The sequence below is a fragment of the Eumetopias jubatus genome, unplaced genomic scaffold, assembly GCF_037043125.1.
Source record: "Eumetopias jubatus isolate StellerSeaLion01/CBP00866 unplaced genomic scaffold, mEumJub1_p1.0 scaffold_2, whole genome shotgun sequence".
Classification (NCBI taxonomy): domain Eukaryota; kingdom Metazoa; phylum Chordata; class Mammalia; order Carnivora; family Otariidae; genus Eumetopias; species Eumetopias jubatus.
The window spans coordinates 169,472,199-169,493,659 of record NW_028274808.1 but is presented as its reverse complement, the minus strand read 5'-3'; the positions used below and the strand labels follow the sequence as shown (position 1 = coordinate 169,493,659).

General features: G+C 34.2%; 1 protein-coding gene across 5 annotated transcripts in view; it reads left to right on the top strand.

The window, feature by feature from the left end:
- N4BP2 (NEDD4 binding protein 2) overlaps positions 1-21,461 on the top strand; it is a 122,809-nt gene that overhangs the window by 29,719 nt on the left and 71,629 nt on the right. For 4 of the 5 annotated variants that reach the window (XR_003606675.2, XM_028087051.2, XM_028087058.2 and 1 more), the window contains 5 exons: positions 2,986-4,129; positions 4,697-4,821; positions 9,660-9,748; positions 14,965-15,041; positions 19,499-19,654. Coding sequence is in view for 4 of the 5 variants with exons in the window: in XM_028087051.2 (XP_027942852.1) it covers positions 2,986-4,129; positions 4,697-4,821; positions 9,660-9,748; positions 14,965-15,041; positions 19,499-19,654 (1,591 nt within the window). In the remaining variant the exon portion in view is untranslated. Of the gene's footprint in view, positions 1-1,482; positions 1,576-2,985; positions 4,130-4,696; positions 4,822-9,659; positions 9,749-14,964; positions 15,042-19,498; positions 19,655-21,461 lie in introns of all 5 variants that reach the window. The other variant, XM_028087065.2, reaches the window with a different exon arrangement.

Here is a 21,461-nt window from a genome sequence, read left to right as displayed (position 1 = left end):
TTTCATAATGTTGGCTTTGGAGTCAAGAAACCTGGGTTAGATTTCCAGTTCTGCCACTGAAGCTCTCTGGGTGTTTTCTTATCTGTTAATGAGAAAAATAATAGTATGTACCTCATAGGACTTTTCTGGTGAGAATTGAGTTTTTTTTTTTTGTAAAGTCTTCACTATAGTATTATTAATAACTTCTAATAAATTGTTTAGAAGTATTTTGGCAAATAGACAAACTATCAAAGTTGACTGAATGAATAAATTAAATGTTGATGCTTAATGTTGCTATTGGCCATGATTAGTATAAGATAAAATTATTCTAGATTGGGGAAGTTTTGCTAATGCATGAGAAGCTTCCATTTTTATTCATTACATGGACTGTGATTATCCTCTTATGTATGCAAAAACAGTTTTCGGCAGTCGACATGATGCTCAGAAATGAGTTTGTAGAATTTTATGTGTGACTTCAGTATTTATTTCCTATTGTTGAGGTGTTTAAAATCTGTTTCACATACACTAACATAATAATGAGGAATTACAAGAAAAATTTATTACCCTTATATCCTAACAAAAAACATTTCTCTTTTCCAGGATCTTTTCTACACCTTGTTCATAAATACTGATATTTTGAGTATTTTGAATAATAGTATTGATGAAATTATGTATTCTGCTTTTTAAACTTAACATAAGCATTTTTTCAGTGTTGCCTTGATCTTTATATTTATTTTTAATAGCTTTCTAATATTTCACTGAATTGTTGTGCTCTAATTTTTTAATTATATCTAAGTTTTTCATGAATAATTAATACAGCAGAGGACATCTTGGTACAAACCACTTTTCCCTTCTTTTGGCTTTTTTTCTTAGTCCAACGTTTTATTTTCATATGTCACAAGGTAAGAACAGTTTTCAATTCTTAGAAACATACTGCTAAATTGCCTACCAAACAGGTGTTCTGATTTGTCATCCTGCTAGCACTGTTTAAGTACAGTGGTTTCACCACAGCCTTTTCAGCATCGTGTAGTATTACTTTAAGATTTTAATAGGAATAAAATTTTGCTTTTTCTTAATTTGTTTTTTCTTTAAATAAGCAGGATTGTTGAGCATTTTTGTACATAAATATATATTAGTTTTTGTATTCTTGTATGAATTATGAATTGTTTATTCATATGTTTTTTTGTTTTATACCATTGTTTTAATTTTTTCCAACACTGTGTAAGGACTTTTCTTTTGTGTGATATGTATATCCTGATCTTTTACTTATTTTTACTTAATACTATTTTATATACATGCTAATTTTTTTGGTTGACCTTGTGGTTTTTCTATTATGTAGATTTTCTTCATAGAAATACCTCTTATGTTTGCTTGCGTGCTTTCTTTCTTTCTTCCCCCTCCCCCATTTTTAGGGCTTCTAACCTTTATACTATTGCTGTAATATCCTAACTGGTCTCTTTGCCAGGCTTGCCCCTCCAATCCCTTTTTGTTTTTCTTCTTAAGGGAACATTAATTGGGTGCTTACTAGGTGCCAGTCCTTGTGCACAGCACATTTTCATGGATTATCTCATTTAATCCTCACAAGAACCCTATGAGGTAGGTACCTTTATTATCCCTGTACTGCAAATGAGAAAATCAAAGCTTAGGAAAGTTAAGTAATGTGTTTTAAGGGTGATAGCCAGCAAGCAGAGATTTAAGTGTTTTGGTTTTCTGACTCCAGACCAGAGCTGTTACCTCCTGTGCTGTGCTTCCTTTTCATATTTATTTTCCATAAAACAAAACAGAACAACACAAAAATAAGCAAAACTCCAAAATTTCAAATGCTTAACAATTCTAATTCTGTATTTGTATTATAACAGAAAGAGCTCAGCATTGGAGTCAGACATACCAGTCCTGGCTCTGTCACTTAATATCTGTGTCACTTGGGCCAAGTTAATATACTTTTTGAACTTCACTTCTTCATCTATTTGCTAGAAATATTATACCTCATAGTATTTATTTGATGGTTCATTGAGGTGGTACATATAAAGCTTCTAGCTCAAATATGGTGACAGGTAGTTTCCCTAGAAAGTAATATTGATTTGTCCTACCATGACATACAGCACTTTTTCCAATTCCACTTGATCTTTTCCAGTTTTGTCTCCTTTCATCTACCATACTACTGTGTACCCACACTCCAACCAACTTCTCTTAATACCTTAAACATACTTTGTGTTTTCAAGACTGGCTTTGCCTTTCCCTTTTTGTGTCTGACAAGTTTCTTTTTAATCTTCAAGTCCCAGTTCACATATTACCTTATGTGAAATCTTTCCTTATTCTCCTATAAGGCTGCTGTGGCATTTGTGTCTTACTAAAAGTGTGTATTATTTAATCTATATTATATTATAATGTAATTGTCTTCTAATCTAATTATCTTTAATTACCTCCATTAGACTGCAAAAATCCCTTAAGTGCAGTAAAAACTGCTTTATTTACTTTGAACAGAGTATGTCTGATATGTAGTACATGCTGATACCTATTTTTTGTATTAAGTGAAATTCATAGCATAAACCATATAAACAAATTAGATTTACAGGAGAGTGCTTAAAAATGCTTAATATTTAAAAGGATAGGCAGTAGCTAAGTATTTGTTGAATAAATTGTTTTTTGGGTCTTTATAAATGACCATAATATATGCAATTTTTAGATACAATTTATAGATATTTTTAGATACAGTTTATAGATATTTTATGTTTTACGTTTATTCACATTTATCAGAGATTATCTACTCGATGGCAATTTGTTATCCTAGTTTATTACAGTTTGTCTGATAGTAACAGCATTGTATGACTCCATCATTCAAACCTTTCACTAATACAGACTGGTATATTCATAAAATATTAATTAAAAAATGACTTGAATATTTATAAATTATAAATTTCTGTATTCTATTCAGCACATGGATTTTAATCAAATTATAGTTTACTGTTTTCAATACAGACGTATATTGCTTTTCTTGTTGTACAGTTGAAAATGCAATGGATTGTCTATTAGAATTATCTGCCACTGATGCCAAGGTAGAAGAATCGTCTTCAAAAAGCTTTGTTGCTTCGGAGAACCAAGTAAATGCTGTGGGACATGAAATAATGGAAAAGTATCCTCCTGAAGAAGAGAATGAAGATTCAAAAATGGATTCATTTTTGGACATGCAGCTAACTGAAGACTTGGATTCTTTAATACAGAATGCTTTTGAGAAATTGAACTCTTCTCCTGATGACCAAGTATACACATTTTTGCCTTTGGAGGGTGTTAATAGTTTTAGTGACCCGAGTGCATTTATAAATTCTGATTCAAGTAATATGACTCCCATTCTTTGTACACAAAATATGGAATTGGACAGTGAAAATTTAGAGAATTCTGCCTCTGCATTAAGTTCAAACACCTTAATTTCACCTTCTGCTTCTAATGAGTCCAAAAGTTTTATAAAGGATGACACATTGGCATTGGAAGATTCTCTTCTCAGTAGTTCTTTAAATGTGGCAAATGACACTATGGTGGGTGGTAGCAATCTCAGTCAAAGACAGAAAGAGCTTTTAGAATCTGAGTGTGTTGAGACTCCGTTCTCTCCAGCCCCTGTAGATTTGGATGCCAGTGAACCTCAGGCTCCGTTAAGCCTTACTGTGCAAAATCTGGGGCTTGATTTACTAGGTACAAGTGGGGATCAGAAATCTACTTCTGTCCCTGATGCGTTTGTACCTTCTGAAGAATTCAGTTTCAAGCCACACAAACATACTGAACTGCCGTCAAAGGGGAAGGATGTGAATTACTGCCCTGTACTTACCCCTCTCCCTCTACTGCTGCCTCCTCCTCCTCCACCAATGTGGAATCCAATGATTCCTGCTTTTGATCTCTTTCAAGGAAATCATGGCTTTGTAGCTCCTGTTGTAACCACCACTACACACTGGAGACCGATCAACTACACATTTCCCCCTCCAGTTATTTCTCACACTTCCCCAACAAAGGTATGGAGAAATAAAGAGGGAACAAGTGCTTATCAAGTACAAGAAACCCCAGTTTCTCAGGTTGTAAGAAAGAAGACATCATCTTATGTTGGACTAGTTCTTGTTCTTCTCAGAGGGCTTCCAGGATCAGGAAAATCTTTTTTGGCAAGGTATGAGGTTTAATTAAATTTAAAAAATATAATGCTTGAACCTGAACATTTATGACAGAGTATGAATATGTGAAATGCTATTGCTTAATAGAGATGTTTAGTAACCCCTAAAATCTTTTCTTTTTACTAATTTTCTCTTACTTTGTAGCAAATAGCAGCACTCTTTTCTCTGGAAGTTTTTATTGAATTCTTCTATCTTAGACTATCATTTTGGGAGATAGAATAGAAGAAAAATTTAAAGATAACTCCAAGACTGTGAGCTTCTGAAATCAGTAGAAATAGCTTTATGTGAAAGAGAACTAATTTGAATGGGAAAAAAATAAGTTCAACTTAGATTATAGAGTTACAAAACCATAATTGATTTTGAATTCAAGGAATAAAATAGACTTGTTTTAGGTCAGTTTTCTTGGGAGTCAAACTTCTGCTAAGAGGATTTCCAGTATGACTTGTCTGGATATTACTGTATTCTCATTTTTAAGTAACAATACTTGAATTCTTTATTTGGATTATGACCTTATAAAAATTAGGAGAAAAATTAATGGAAATAATTCCATTTATCATTCACAGGACTTTGCAAGAGGATAATCCAAGTGGAGTTATTCTTAGTACTGATGATTATTTTTACATAAATGGACAGTACCAGTTTGATGTAAAGTACTTAGGAGAAGCACATGAATGGAACCAGAATCGTGGTAAGAATAGATATTAGATTTTGGGTAATATTAAGAGCAATATAAAATATTTGTATTTTGAGAGGTAGACAGTTTTTAGAAAGTTATAATTCCCTGTAATTATTTTTCCTTTTTAAGATTTTATTTCCTTGAGAGAGAGGGAGAGAGCGCACAAGCGGGGTGAGGGGCAGAGGGAGAAGCAGACTCCCTGCTGAGCAGGGAGCCTGATGCGGGACTCATTCCCAGGACTCCAGGATCATGACCCCAGCCGAAGACAGACGCTCAACCCACCAAGCTACCCAGGGGCCCCCTAAAATAGAATTTGTATTGTTAAACGCTACTCTTTCCTATATTGATTTTGTTCATATGGGGGGACAGTGTGAGAGTAAAAATGGCTCTCCTCAAACTGAATCTGTAGAGAAGAGATACTGTTTTTATTAGTGCAGTGATCTGTTCACTGAAGATGGTTTTATCATGAAATGTTTAGTTATAAATAGTTTGAATTTCATATGAGGAATTCTTTTTTTCTTTTTTTTTTTTTAGTAGGCTCCATGGCCAGCGTGGAGCTCCACTGGGGGCTTGAACTCAGGACTCTGAGATCAAGAGTCAGCAGCTTAACTGACTGAGCCACCCAGGCGTCTCATGAGGAATTCTTAATACACATAGACAATATTTTAGCCTTCATTTTATGATAAAGGCACTGTGAAAGTGATTCTTGAATTTGCCATCTTCAGACATTATTGAATTTTTCTGTATTTTTTCTTGAACTGAATATTAAAGTGAGAACGCAGGACTATGAAAATACTATTACAACAAAAAATGAAAACAGTATCATATGGTGAAGAATAGTCTTGAATTTGGTAGTTACTAGCTATGCAGTCTTGTACAAGTTATTTATACTCCAAAGCCCATTGTCTTTATCTGTAAAAGGGCTTAATAATACTTAACCCCTATGGTGTTGTTAAGGTTGAGAAAGAAGTGTTTAGCAGTGGTTCAGCATGCCCTCACTACTGCAATAGCCATAGCAGTAACAATATTAAATTAATAGGCAGAACTCTTTAAAACAGTTTTATTGAGATAAGAATCACATGGTTTTAAGCATATTCAGAGTTCTACAACCATCACTATAATTTTAGGACATTTTTATCACCCCCAAAAGATCCTTTACCCATTAACAGTCACTCCTCATTTCTCGCTAACCTCTCCCAGCCCTGGGCAACCACTAAGTTACCTTCTGTCTCTATAGACTTGCCTATTTTGGGCATTTCATATAAATAGAATCATATCATATGTGGTCTTTTGTGAATGGCTAGTTTAACATTTTCAAGGTTCATGTTATAGCATGTATCAGTAGTCCATTCCTTTTTATGGCTGGATAATATTCTCTTGTACAGATATGCCACATTTGATTTATTCTTTCATCAGTTGATAGGCATTTGGGTTGTTTCCACTTTTTGCCTATTATGAATAATGTTGGTATGAACATACATGTCTATGTCTAAACTTTTTTGGAACTACCAACCTGTTTTTCCAAAGCAACTGCACCATGTTACATTCCTACTAGGAGTTTATGAGGGTTCTGTCTTCTCCACATTGTCACCAATACTTGTTATTATTGTATATTTGGTTATACCTATCCTGGTGGATGTGAAGTGGTATTTCATTGTAGTTTTGATTGCATTTTCCTGGTGGGTAATGATGTTGAGCATTCTTTGGTGTGTCCTTTTGGCCATTAGTTTATCTTCTTTGGAGAGTTGTCAATTTAAGTTTTTTTTTTTTTTTCAAGATGTGATTTAAAAGTTTTTCATACATTAGTTATATTCGGGTACAGTCTTTCCCTTAAAAATATATTTAAATGGGAAAATAGTATTTCCTTGAAAAATTGTACTTTTTTTCCTAAGGATCTTGTGTTCCTTTTTTAAAATTACTTTTTTCATCATGATGAGTGTAGTCTTTAATACCCATCACCTATTTTACCCGTCCCCCCACCCACCTCCCCTCTCATAACTATTAGTTTCTTTTGTATAGTGAAGAGTCTGTTTCGTGGTTTGTCTCTCTTTTTCTTTGTTTTGTTTCTTAAATTCCACATATAAGTGAGATCATATGTTATTTGTCTTTCTCTGACTTATTTCGTTTAGCGTTGTACTCCCTAGCTCTATCCATGTTGTTGGACATGGCAAGATTTCACTTTTTTATGGCTGAATAATAGTCCATTGTGTATGTGTATGCATTGTGTGTGTGTGTGTGTGTGTGTGTATACACCACCTTTTCTTTATCCATTCAGCTATCAGTGGACACTTGGACTGTTTCCATAGATTTGCTATTGTAAATAATACTACAATAAACATAGGGGTGTGTGTATCCCTTTGAATTAGTGTTTTTGTACTTTTTGGGTAAATACCCAGTAGTGCGATTCCTGGATCATAGAGTAGTTCCATTTTTAGTTTTTTTTGAGGAACTCCATACTGCTTTCCACAGTGGCTGCATTCCCACCAACAGTGCAGGAGGGTTCCTTTTTCTCCATATCCTCACCAACACTTGTTTCTTGTGTTTTTGATTTCAGCCATTCTGACGGGTCAGGTGATATCTCACTGTAGTTTTGATTTGCATTTCCCTGATGATGCGTGATGTTGAACATCTTTTCCTGTGTCTGTTGGCTCTCTGTCTTTGGAGAAATGTCTCTTTGTGTCTTCTGCCTATTTTTTAATTGGATTATTTGTTTTTTGATGTTGAATTGTATAAACTCTTTATATATTTTGGATACTAACCCTTTATTGGTATGTCATTTGCAAATTTATGTTGAGGTATGTTCCCTCTAGACCTACTTTGCAGATGGTTTTTCTCATGAATGGATGTTGTACTTTGTAGAATGCTATTTCTGCATCTGTTGAAATGATCCTATGGTTTTTATCCTTTCTCTTATTGATGTGATGTATCATTTTGATTGTTTTGCAAATATTGAACTACCCTGGCAGCCCAGGAATAGATCCCACTTGATTGTGGTGTATGATTTTCTTAATATATTGTTGGATTTGCTTTGCTAATATTTTGTTGAGGGTTTTTGCATCTATATTAATGAGAAATATTGGCCTGTAATTCTCTTTTTTGGTGGTGTTTTTCTTGTTTTGGCATCAGGATAATGCTGGCCTCATAGAATGAATTTGGAAGTTTTCCTTCCTCTTCTATTTTTTTTTTTGGAATAGTTTGAGAAGAACAGGTAGTAACTCTTCTTTAATTGTTTGGTAGAATTTGCTTGTGAAGCCATCTGGTCCTGGACTTTTGTTTTAGGGAGTTTTTTGATTAGTGATTCAATTTCATGCTGGTAATTGTTGTGTTCAAAATTTCTATTTCTTCCTGCTTTAGTTTTGGTAAGTTTTATGTTTCTAGGAATTTATTAATTTCCACTAAGTTGTGCAGTTTGTTGGCATATAGGTTTTCATAATATTCTGTAAAAATTGTATTTCTGTGGTGTTGTTATTTCTCCTCTTTCTTTAGTGATTTTGTTTATTTGGGTCCTCTCTCTCTTTTGATGAGTCTGGCTAGAGGTTTATCAATTTTGTTGGTCTTTTCGAAGAACCAGCTTCTGGTTTCATTGATCTGTTCTATTATTTTTTTTAGTTTCTATATCATTTATTTCTGTTCTAATCTTTATTATTTCCTTTCTTTTGTTGGGTTTGAGTTTTGTTTGTCTTCTTTTTCTAGCTCCTTAATTGTTTGTTATTTTTAAATTGGATTATTTGCCTTTTTATTATTGAGTTGTAAGAGAGTACATGGAACTTTTAAAACTTCCACATAATTTCCTTGTAAGACTTACTTATTCATCGTTAATTTCCTGAATGGTTTAATTCCTTGGGAAAAAAGAAGTTTTTTAAGAAAATCTCTTGGACAACAGTATATAATAATGTTTTCTTTATTTTAAATCATTACATCTTTTTGTGTGTGTTTATAATTTGTGCTTGTTTGTTTTAAAACTTTATTTTGGAATAATTTTTGATTTATGAAAAGGTTGCAAAGGCAATATAGAGTTTCTGTATACCCCTCATTTCCCCTCTAATGTTAACATCTATAACCGTGGTACATTTGTCAAGACTAAGAGCTTAACGGTGGTATATTACTATTAACTCCAGACTTTATTTGGATATTAGTTTTTCTTTTCTTTTAATTTTTAATTTTGTTTAATTAATTTTTTTTTTTTATAATTTTTGTCTTTAATTAGGCTCCATGCCCAATGTGGGGCTTGAACTCACAACCCTGGGATCAAGAGTTGCATGCTCTACTGACTGAGCCAGCCAGGCACCCCTGATATTAGTTTTCTACTAAAGTTCTTTTCCCTTCTAGAATCTTATCCAGGATACCATGTTGCTTTTAGCATGATACTGTTTTTAATGATAGTTTTTTCCCCCGTTTATGCCATTTATACATGTAACTCACATAAAACTTAGTTTTTATTTTATATTTTCTCTGATTATAACTTTAGTATTTATTTATTATTCGACATTTACCTGTACTTTAATTTTTCATACACTCATAAGTGATATTTAGAAATAGAGTTGTGGGGAGTCTGGGTGCCTCAGTCGGTTAAGCATCCAATTCCTGATTTTGGCTCAGGTTGTGATCTCAGGATTCTGGGATCAAACCCTCCATTGGGCTCCGAGCTGGGTGTGGAGCCTACTTGGGATTCTCTCTCTCCCTCTCCTGCTGCCCATCCCCCCATAAAAAAAAAGAAGTAGAGTTGTAAGTAAAATTAGCACATATCTATGATTTTCATTGTGGAAACAAGATTAGATTTTTCAAATTTCAAGAGAATACTTGATACTGTTATAAAAAGTGATTTGTCATTTTCTATTTGTGTTTTTCAGCGAAAGAAGCGTTTGAGAAGAAGGTGTCTCCTATAATAATAGACAATACAAACCTACAGGCATGGGAAATGAAGCCATATGTTTCTTTGGTTTGTACCATAAATTGTCATAAGTCTATAGTAGTAAGTTTGAAATTGTTGGTGGATGTTAATTACACACCTGAATCTCAAGCAAACAGTCCTCGGACTGTCTGTAACTGAGCTTTCTCTGGTGGTAAGCGAAATGAGAAAAATAGGAATAGTTTTTTTTTTTTTAAGATTTTATTTATTTATTTGAGAGAGAGAGAGAATGAGAGATAGCACGAGAGGGAAGAGGGTCAGAGGGAGAAGCAGACTCCCTGCTGAGCAGGGAGCCCGATATGGGACTCGATCCCAGGACTCCAGGATCATGACCTGAGCCGAAGGCAGTTGCTTAACCAACTGAGCCACCCAGGTGCGCCAAATAGGAATAGTTTTTGCATAAAGCTAAATTTAATCAGTTTTCAAATTCTTAGTTTTTAAATCCTGTGATTATTTCATTTTTGATGTCTTTTATAAAAAGTATTAAATTATAATTTTGTTTGTATATAGATAATAAATTATAATTTTATGTTTACATGGATATATGTGTGTGTGTGTTTATTAATGTGTATACATAGAAAATATTTTTCCTTACTGCTTTTATTGGTGGAATCAAAATTGGTGGTCCTTTGTTAGTGACCAAATTTCTTTTGATTTTGCTCTTCTGATAAATTCAGACTTTTATAAATTCAGCTCTTTCCAGTTCTCCAAATTTGCCAGATTCTTTTTTTTGCCCAGCTTTGATGTTACCTTTTTCAGGAAGTTAGCATTAACTTACTAAAAAGCTGAGTGGAGGGGCGCCTGGGTGGCTCAGTTGTTAAGCGTCTGCCTTTGGCTCAGATCATTATCCCAGGGTCCTGGGATCGAGCCCTGCATCAGGCTCCCTGCTCCGCGGGAAGCCTGATTCTCCCTCTCCTTCTGCCCTTGCTTGTGTTCCTTTCTCGTTGTCTCTCTCTCTCTCTCTCTCTCTCTCTCAAATAATAAAAAAAAAAAGCTGAGTGGAGTACTCTTTATGTTTTCATGGTACCCTGGCTTGCTTCTGTGATACCATTAAGCACGCTGCTTTTATCAGTGGCCATGGGTTGGCTAGCTTTTTTCTATAAAGTGCGAGATAGTAAATATTTTAGGTTTTTGGGGGCCACATACAGTCTCTTGTTTTATCTTTTTTTTTTTCTTTTCTTTTTAAATGACCCTTTAAAGATATAAAAACTATCCTTAGTTCCCAGGCTGTACAAATACTGGCTGATGGTCTAAATTTGGCTGTAAGCCATCTATATATTCTTGAGGATAGGTTGTTGTTTTATTCATCATTGAATCTTCAGGGTATAGCACTGTGCTTGGCATATAGTAAAGATATACTTGTTGGGTTAAAATGGTGAATGAATGAAGCTTTTGTGATTGTTGTGTATTGTTTATTCCCCCACTGTTAGCACACACGTGTCTGGCACGTTAAAGCTCAATTTATGTTTCTTCAGTTAATGAATGTTATACTTCTTTAATGTCCTCAGCATATCCAGCCTGTACCTCCTTTGCTATGTATTGTGCACTTGTACTATTTTGAAGGTGTGACTCTTCATTTTTCTGAAGAAAATTAATCTCCTTTGAGAGCAAATGAGATTTTACTTCTGTGCAGGTGCAGCAGAGGGAACAAAGACTCAATTTTAGTATATTGGGAACTGAAATTCAGTTTGCTTTCTGGCCTCAGGAGTTACTAATTTCTAACCTAATGTATTTATCATGGGGAATGCTTTCCCACTTAACCTTACTTGACTTCCCTGTATGTTTTCTTTAGCTTCTTCTTGTCATATTAAGAAATTCTTTAACACTCATTTTCCTATGGAGAAAATAAAAAAGCCTCTGCATTACTGTATTACTGATTTTCATTTAGACTTCAGGCTTCCATAGTATTTTTCTTTCCTTTTTTTTTCTTATATAGTAATTGAAATTATAAAGCTATTTTCCCAGTATTGATTCATTGTCTCTTCCCAACTCAGAAGTATAAAGGACTGCTGCTTATCATAGGATGCCAAATTCATTTTTTCTTCAAAAACGAGTAGATATAGCAATTACTGTAGAGAAGAGGATCACTTTTTGCTCCTTTTGGTAGCAAGATAATGAGAGCTGTGGGGGAGTGGAATAGGTTGGAGATAACAGTCTATTACTATCGTGACTGTCATTTACAGAAGTAGTTAAGTAGTGAGCTGGGGATAAGTAGCAAGCAGTCAGGTATGCTTAGTGGCATCTGGCAAAACTTATTACTTTAAATATATATATAGTTTCCCTTGTGAGTTATCATATAGCTTAACATAAATCAGAATCCTCCCAAGTAATATAACATTATTAAGATTTGCCTATTGATATGGGAGTTGGAAAAGTCTTTAAATTCATAGTCTCTTTTTTTCCCTCTGTGTGTGTATATTCATTTAAAATTAATTTGATCCTAAGAGCTATAGGACACTCCCTTTAGGTAATTAGAGACCAGGGTTGTTGCCAGCCCCTGAATAAAGTGTATAAAATTTGGTACTGAGGTGAGGAGATGGAAGTGAGTAGACGCATTACAGGGTGTTCTGTCACTTCTTACCTAGGTTGATTTTGGGACTTTTCTGTCAGAATGACAGAAAATATCAATGAGTACTTTGTTTGCATCTTGTCATAAAACTGAGGGGATCAGTAGTGAGAGATGAGGTCAGAGATGTAATGGTGGTTGGGGAGATGGTAGGGCAGATTATATAAGGGCTCATAGATCACTATAAGAATTTTAGATTTTACCTTGAGTGACATGGAAGATGTATTAATCTGCTCAGGCTGCCATAAGATACCACAGACTGGGTGTCTTAAACAACAAGTTTATTCTCTCACAGTTCTGGAGGCTTAGAGTCCCAGGTCAGGGTCTGGCAGGGTTGGTTTCTGGGTGAGAGTTGTTTTCCTGGCTTGCAGATGGCTGCCTTCTTGCCATGTTCTCTTATGGTATATAAGGAGTTCTCTGGTGTCTCTTCTTACTTGCATACTAATTCTGTCAGATTGGAGCCTTACCCTTATGTTCTCATTTAACCTTAATTACCTACATAAAGGCCTTATCTCTAAACACAGTCATATGGTGGGAGTGGGATTTCAACATAATGGGGTTTGAAGGGACATAGACATTCAGTCCATAACAGGGTTTTGAGCACAGTAGTGACATGATCCAGCTATTAACAGGATTGCTGTAGCGCAATGTTGAGAATAGACTTGGGGTAAGGGCGGGGGTGGCAAGTGTGGAAGCAGGGAGATTAGAGGACTATAGTGGTAATTAAAGTAAGAGATCATATGGCTTAGACCAACATGGTGGCAGTGAAGGTCACAGTGAGTACTGATTAGATTCCGGATATATTTTGAAAGTAGAGCCAACTGAATTTCTTACTGGATTGATAATGGATGTGAAAGAAAGAGAGGAGTTCAGTGTGACATCAAGGTTGGTTTTTGGCCTGTGTAATTAGAGGTTGTCAGGAGCTGAGAATGATGGAGAAGGGTTCAGATAAAATAGTTTTGTGGTGGGTGTCGGGTAGTGGATTTCAAAAGTTTAGGTTTGAATATGTTAAGTTTGTTGAATAGGTAGTTGGATCTATGAGTTTGGAATTCAGGAGAGAATTCTGAGCTAAAGATATGTATCTGAGAGTCATTACTGTATGGTAATGGTGATACTCAAAGCCAAGGAATGGAATGATATTACCAAAGAAGTGAGTATAGATCAAGAGTAGAGGACCAAGCGCTGTGAATTGTGTTAAGACTGTTGAATTACAGACCTGTACCTCTGAAACAAATAATACATTATATGTTAAAAAAAAAAAAAGATAGCAGGAGGCGAAGAATGAAGAGGGGAATTGGAGGGGGAGACGAACCATGAGAGACTATGGACTCTGAAAAACAAACTGAGGGTTGTAAAGGGGAGGGTGGTGGGGGGATGGGTTAGCCTGGTGATGGGTATTAAGGAGGGCACGTTCTGCATGGAGCATGGGGTGTTATGCACAAACAATGAATCATGGAACACTACATCAAAAACTAATGATGTAATGTATGGGGATTAACATAACATAACAACAACAACAAAAAAGAGTAGAGGACCAAGGACTAAGTGAAGGACTAAGTGGGAAGAGGTCTGGGCAAAAAAGGACTAGCAAAAAAGAGTGAGAACACTCTTCCAATGGGGCAGGAGGAAAACCAAGAGTGCAGAAAGAAAGTGTTAGGAGAGGAAGTGATGAACTATGACAAATGCTGCTGAGAGTCAAGGAAGAGAGGACTGAGAATTAGCTATAGCATTTTTCAGTGTGGAAGTAATTTGTGGTCTTGATGGGCAGTTTCAATGGGGGTAGCCGATTGGAGTGGGTTTAAGAGAGGTGAGGAGAGGAATTGGAGACAGAGTGTAGTAATTGTTTTGAGGCATTTTCCTGCAAAGGGGAGTAGGAAAATGGGGAGATCGCTAGCAGGGGAAAGAGGATTAAGAGTAAAATGGGAGAAATAACTGACTGATGAGACTGATTCAAGGTGGGAGGGGTTAATGCTACCTCAAAGAGAGGGGTGAATTGCTACACTAACTCAGTTATCCTTGAGTTAGAGAGAGGAGATGGATCTAGTATATAAGTATAGGGCATGGCTTTTAGATTATAGCCATGTTAGAGTTTTGAAAAATAGAGTGAGTTACTAAAAGTAATACATGTATAATAAATAGATTATAAAAAAGAATGCTGAAAAGTTCTACTCCCTTGAAGTGGAGGCTTTTAATAATATATTTGAGAATCTTTCTAGAAGTTTTCTATACATGAAAAATGTGTGAATAATTCTTTTTTACACAAGTGAAAATTCTGTATCTTACTTTCCTTACAGTTTGTATTGGGACCTTTTCTCATTAATATGTGCAGCATTTTTAAAATTGCTGTTTTTGCATTGTATGGCTGTACCTTCATTTATTTAGCCAGTTGCATGTTAATAGTCACTGTGTTGTCTTCTTTTGTTATTACAAATAATGGTGAACTGGATAACTTGTGTGTGTATGTGTGTGTTTGCAGTCTTATGGAATTATTTATTAGTAGCATAACTTTCTGGAAATGAATTCCTGGGTTGAAGAGATTGTACCTTTTGCCAGTTTAACAAACTTATCACAATTAGATAATCTTTTAGGTTTAAATTTTAACATGCTATGAATTTGGAAACAATGCATTTAATTTCATGGAAGTAGTATTTTAAAATATATTTGTCTTTTTTGTATGTAGTCTCAAAAACATAAATACAAAGTCCTTTTCCGGGAACCGGACACATGGTGGAAGTTCAAACCAAAGGAACTTGCAAGGTAAAATTGAGAGACTATTTAACATGTTTTTAATTTATGGCAGTGATAGAAAGTCCGTCTAGATTTTTTTCTCCCTACAAATAATGAATGAAACAAAATGGATTAGGTTGCAGCTTTGATAACAAATTTTGTATTTCTTGTAGACCTTTTTTCAGTTTATGAAGAGTTTGTATCTTTTTATTCCTAATACTGAGTTAATTAACAGAAATATTCCAGTTGTCTTATAGAGTCGGTACCTTTTTACTTATTAGCAGTATAATGTCAATATCTGAAATTTGAACAGATCCTGGGGTTTGGTGTACCTGAACCATGTGCTACTGGGAGGAACCAATCATTGTAGCTGCCTAATGACTAAGAATACTGAAAGGAAGCAAAGGAAGTATAGGTAGAAAAGGTAGCAGATGTCTAGCTCTGCAGTTATGCAGTTTTTGCACTACCCTTCCCTCTCCTTGCCCTTCTCCCAAAGGTTTTACTTTTTTACTTGATTGTTTGACTTAAATTAAAATGTTACTTAGGACATGGACACATAATGTATTTTGCTTTGTGTTCTGTATTCCCTTAGAGATAACCCTAACTTGATTTTGGTCAGGGTATTTTCTTCTTGGTCATTTTAACTAATTTCTATACTAACTGAAGGACAACCTAATTTTAGTATATTCATAATGTTGTGCAGCCATCACCACTATCTAATTAGTGCACACTCAAAAGAAACCCCGTACCTGCTATTGGTCACTCTCAATTCTCTCTTTCCTTTGGCAACTGCTAATTTGCTTTTCTGTGTCTATGAATTTGCCTATTCTAGACATTGCATATAAATGGAATCATACAATTTGTGGCCTTTTGTGTCTGGCATCTTTCACTTAGCATCATGTTTCAAGGTTCATCCATGTTGTAGGATGTATCAGTACTTCATTCCTTTTTATATGTTTTTGGTACATAATAGATTTGGTTTTCTAATATTTTGCTTAGGATTTTTGCATCTGTATAAATGAGAGAGGTTGATCAATAATTTTTTCTTCCTTGCTCTTTCTTGCCTGGCTTTGGTATCGTGATTTTAGGTTGATAAAATTAATTGGAAAATATTTCTTCTTTTTCTCTTTTCTGAGTTTATGTAAGTTTGGATGTTTGATAGAATTTACTTATGAAACTTGTGGATCTGGTGTTTTCTTTGTGAGAAGTTTTCAGGTAGAATTTGTCCATTACACCAAAGTTTCCAAATTTATTAAGACTTTATTAAGACAATTATAGTATTCTCTTACCATTTACATCTGTGTTGCATCCATACTTAAGTTAACCCTTTTCAGTCTGGATATGTTTATATGTATCTTCCTTCTTTTTTTCTTATTCTCACCAGAGATCAGATTTTTTATTAGCCTTTTCAAATAAACATCTCTTTGCTCATCTGATCTATTTTAAGTTTGTTTTATGTTCATTTCTGCTTCTCTTTTATTTTACTTTCTTTGCTTTTTAAAAAATCTATTTTGCTTTGTTTATTCTGTTATTTTTATAAGGTTTCACCTGAAGGTTTAGGTTATTTTCTTATATGAGCATTTGATGCTATAAATTTCCTTAGGAAATTAGATGCTCCTAGAATTTTAATATATAATATTAATGTAATGCTTTCTTTTTATCATTTATACTCTAATTTGTATTGTGATTAATTTTACTTTTTAACCCTTGGGTTATTTAAAACCATGTTTTTAAGTTTGTGAACAGATGGTTTTTAAATTTCTCTTTTAAGAAATTCATTTTCAACTTAACTGTAGTAGGTAAGATTGTGCCATTTGTGTGATACTAATTCTCTGATATTTTAAAAGATGCGTTTCATGTTTGATAAAAATGTATACTGGTTATAGTATGTTAATACATTATTGAGTCATGCTTCTGTTGCTCACATGTTCTATAGCTTTACTTTTTAAAAAAATGCTTGATGGATTAATGTTTTAAGAGAGGAATGAGGAAATCTATGTGAGAGGGATGTATTGAAATCTCCCTTTATTGTGTAGAATATGTCCACGTTTCTTCTTATAAATCTGCCTATTTTCACTTTATGTATTCTGAGGATATTTTTTGATGTGCTTATAGCTTAAAGTTTTTGTATCTGTCTGATTTAACCTTTTATCCTTGTCAAGTGATTTTCTTTTATCCTTAATTTTAATTTTTGTTATGAAATCTAATTTGTCTAATATTAGTAGAACTACGCCAGCTTCCTTTTAGGATTTGAGTGTTATTTCTTTTTCCATACTTCTACTTTTTTTTTTTTTAAAGATTTTATTTATTCATGAAAGACAGAGAGAGAGAGAGAGAGAGGCAGAGGGAGAAGCAGGCTCCCAAGGAGCAGGGACCCCGATGCAGGACTCGATCCCAGGACCCTGGGATCATGACCTGAGCCGAAGGCAGATGCTTAACCATCTGAGCCACCCAGGCGCCCTTCATACTTTTACTTTTGACTTTTCTGTGTCTTTACATTTAGGTGTATCTCTTACAACCAGTATGACTGGGTTTTGAAAAACCTCTCTGTCCATCTTTGGCTTTTCATTCTTAAGCTTAATTCTTTTATGGTTATTTTGGTTATTCATGTAATTAGTCTTGTTTCTTACTGTCTTCCCTTTGTGCACTTTCTCTTTATTTCACCTTTCCTGCGATTGTTTTTCTCTTATCACAGAAAATTATATATTTGATTTTTCCCCCTTTTCATCATGCCTTATTTTGGATTTTTTTCACTGAATGCGGATTTTCTTATTTACTTTTTCCTTCTTTTTTGATTTGGAAATTATAAACACTATTTTTATCCTTTTAGTGGTTACATTAAAACTTTGATCATGCAAACTTTAAATTTAAAGTCAAACCATTTTGTTAGCCTTCCTTCTTGCAAATATAAGGACTTAAAAACATTTTAATTCTGATATTTATCTCCCTTCTGACTTACATGCTATGATTGTCTAAAATGTACAGACACTGTGTGTTTTCACTCATACAGTTATTGTTGTGCTTAATTTTTCTTTCATCAGAGATACTTCATCTGGGAATTTCCTTCTGTCTGACATTCATCTTTTAGGATTTTCTTTACAGTGTAGTTCTGCTTCATGTCAAACTTTTTTTTTTTTAATCAAAATTCTTTTATTGCCTTCATTCTTGTAAGATACTTTCACTGGGTGTATATATTCTAGATTGACAGTTTCTGTTATTGAAGATAACATTTAATTCTTTTTTGACTTCCATTATTGTTAAGGCAGCTGTAATTCTAATACTTGGTTTCTTTCTAGATAATTATTTTTTTTTCCTTTAGTTTCTGGTTGCTTTTAATATCATCTCTTTATCTTTGGTGAATGACAATTTCAGTACCATGTTTGTAGTGGATTTCTTAATATGTATCTTGTTTGGGATTTGTTGGGCTTCTTGGATTAGGGGACATCAATGATGTCTTTGATCAGTTCTGGAAAATCCTTAGCCATTTTTCTTTTAATTGCTTCTGTCCCATGTACTCTCTTTCTGGGACTTGGATTAGATGTATACTACCTTTTTGCTCTGTCTTCTATGTCTATGTCTCTTAACTTCTCTTTCATATTTTCTATCTCTTTGCTTCTCTGTGATCTGAAACCAGACAAGATTGAGGTAGGTAAATATGAAAGCCAGATTTGCCCAGGTGGCAAATACTGATATTAGCCCTGGGATCCAGACACTAAGCCTTAGATCCTTGCCAAAGATAGGAATGTTGCAAACTAGATGTTTTCATTATGACAAGATCCTTGAGAGACTAAAGCATATCATCTGGCCTCCTGGCAGATGCAAATCCAGATGTTGTATGAAGGAAAGCACCCCAGGTTAAGGCCTAAGGATTCTCATATATTAAGTTCAACTAAATATGAGTTCATAAAAACACACAAATAAGCTATCATGAGTGAAAGCACAAATATGACAAATTTCATATTTGGACATCCAGAGACTTCATATACCAGGAATTTTTTTTCTTTGCTTGAACTTAAAATGTATTAAAATATATGTTTGCTTTAATTGACTTGGGATCTAGTTTTATTGTAACAGGAGAGCCCTTTGGACATCTAATCTGCCATAGTGGCATAAGTAGAAGATTGTAGTGGAGTTTTTTTACTTACTAGTTAATAGTCTTGAAGTAATGGTCATATTCTTATGAAATGTTTTTTTTGCAGAGCTTGAGAATAGCTTCTTTTAAAGTTATTAGGATCTGCTGTTTTTTTCTGAGTTGCTAAATGATATTTGGAAAAGATTGTATGGAATGATTAAAAAAATGGTAATTTAAGACATCCTGAATAAGATGAAATTAGAATCTAACAGTATATATTGTGTCGTAATAAACCAGCTTAGATATTTTTACGTATTAGAAATAATATTATTTTTCTTGACATTTTATGTTTCAATTAAAAAAAAAACTTAATTACCAATATTCCTTCTACCCTTTTCTCCCCTGGAATTTTTAGGCGTAATATTCATGGGGTAAGCAAAGAAAAAATAGCAAGAATGTTGGAACATTATCAGCGTTTTGTTTCAGTGCCAATAATCATGAGTTCTTCAGTTCCAGAGAAAAGTGAACGTATTGAGTTGTTTGTCTATTCTTGTGAGGACATCAGTACTAGGTAGGTTAAAGTCCCTGTATACACAAATTCAATGTGAAATATAATTTAAAAAGAATAATTTTGGAGCTTGTGAAATCATTGCCAAATAACTTTAAAAATAAAAGTGGACGTTTATTATTTGTAGGGTTTAGATATAGTCTTACCTGAAGCAAGATGTATATGGTTAGCAAGAGAAGTGAAGTTATATATTTAATGACATGGGAGTTTTTTCATTGTCCTCAGGGTTTTGTGGTTCCATGTTTATACTGTGAATACTCCTGCCTTTTTTATGTAACTGCCTGCTATTCCAGTATTTATCTGTTATTGCCTGTTGTTATTTTGCATCACTTCTTAATTTCTTTAGGTATTTGTAAAAATACTCTTTCAAGTTAGTATTATAAAAATTAATTATTAATGGTATACCTTGACTGAGTAATACAAGTCATAGCCTTTTGAGAGTTTGTAGTCCAGCATAGTACTGATTCTATTAAACATTTAGGACACAGAAACAGTTGAATAGATGGGTGAGTTAAAGAATAACCTTAAATATAGATAGAGGTCTAAATTGCCTACACTTTCTGATGATAAGGAATGGTGAGTCTCTATTAAAAAGGAGTTGGGAAGAGAAAATTCATAAATGCTCTTTTATTGAGGAGTCATGTTACAAAGTGGTTTAGAGCATGGGCCCCTGAGCTGTGTTTCCTGGCTTGAAATCCCAAGGCTTTGTAATCTTTGACAAATTATAGAATCTCTCTATACTTCAGCTCTTCATTTCTAAAATGGCAATAATAACACTTTGCTCAAAAGACCTCAGCAACATAGTAGTTATCAAACTTTTTAATCTTTGCTATTTTGATTCATAAAAAATGGTTCCTCCTATTAAAAGTTGAGCATATTTTTATATTTAAAAAAAAAAGAAAACTCAGTGTTAGATGTGATTTCATTTAGGAAAGCTTCATGGGAGAGTTGGGACTTTGAGAGCTCCTGGAATAAAGGAAGAAAGGAAGGGGCACCTGGGTGGCTCAGTTGGTTAAGCATCCGACTCTTCATTTCCACTCAGGTCCTGATCCCAGGTTGTGAGATGAAGCCTCAGGCTCTGTGCTCAGCTGGGAGTCTGCTTGAGGATTCCCTCTGTCCCTCTCCCTCCGCCCCTCCCTCCCCCTCTAAGAAGAAAGAAAGGAAGGAAGATGAGTAGATAAATTGAGGAAAAAAACACTGAAGTTGAAAGTGTAATGATTAGGCAAAAGTGCTCTAAGTCTGAAATTAACATTGAGGATGGTTTTAAAAAATTTAATAGGTGACATTTCAAATGACAGCTCTCCTCCCTTTCTCTCATTTCTTTTAGTTGTGCAAATCATGTTGACTCTTTGTCACTTTGTAAATGAAGCTTAAGCATAATCCTCTGTAGCAAATGACAGGTATTATAGAAGCAGACCTCTTTTCACATATATTAAGCTAAAATAGTTCTGAAAGAAGCCAGGGAGGTGGTGTCCTCTTCTGGGAACAAATTTAGAATCGTATCTTTAATATTTAATGCATATGAACACCTTCACTGAAAATCTCATGTTCACTATTTAATTCAAAAAAAGTGTGAGTGCTTCCTATATGCCAAGCATTGTGTTAGGTGTTGGGGTTACAATAAAGGGATGTATTCACAATGTACTAGAGAAAGATCAAGATAAGCTTTTATAATTTTAATGTAGTTTATTTATAGAAGTTTTAGAATAAATGTTAAGTGCCTTGTCTTTCAGTTGAATGCTGCTTTAATTTAAATCATAATGTTAATGGCAACATTAAGAGACTTCCTTATAATACTTTAAAAAAAATC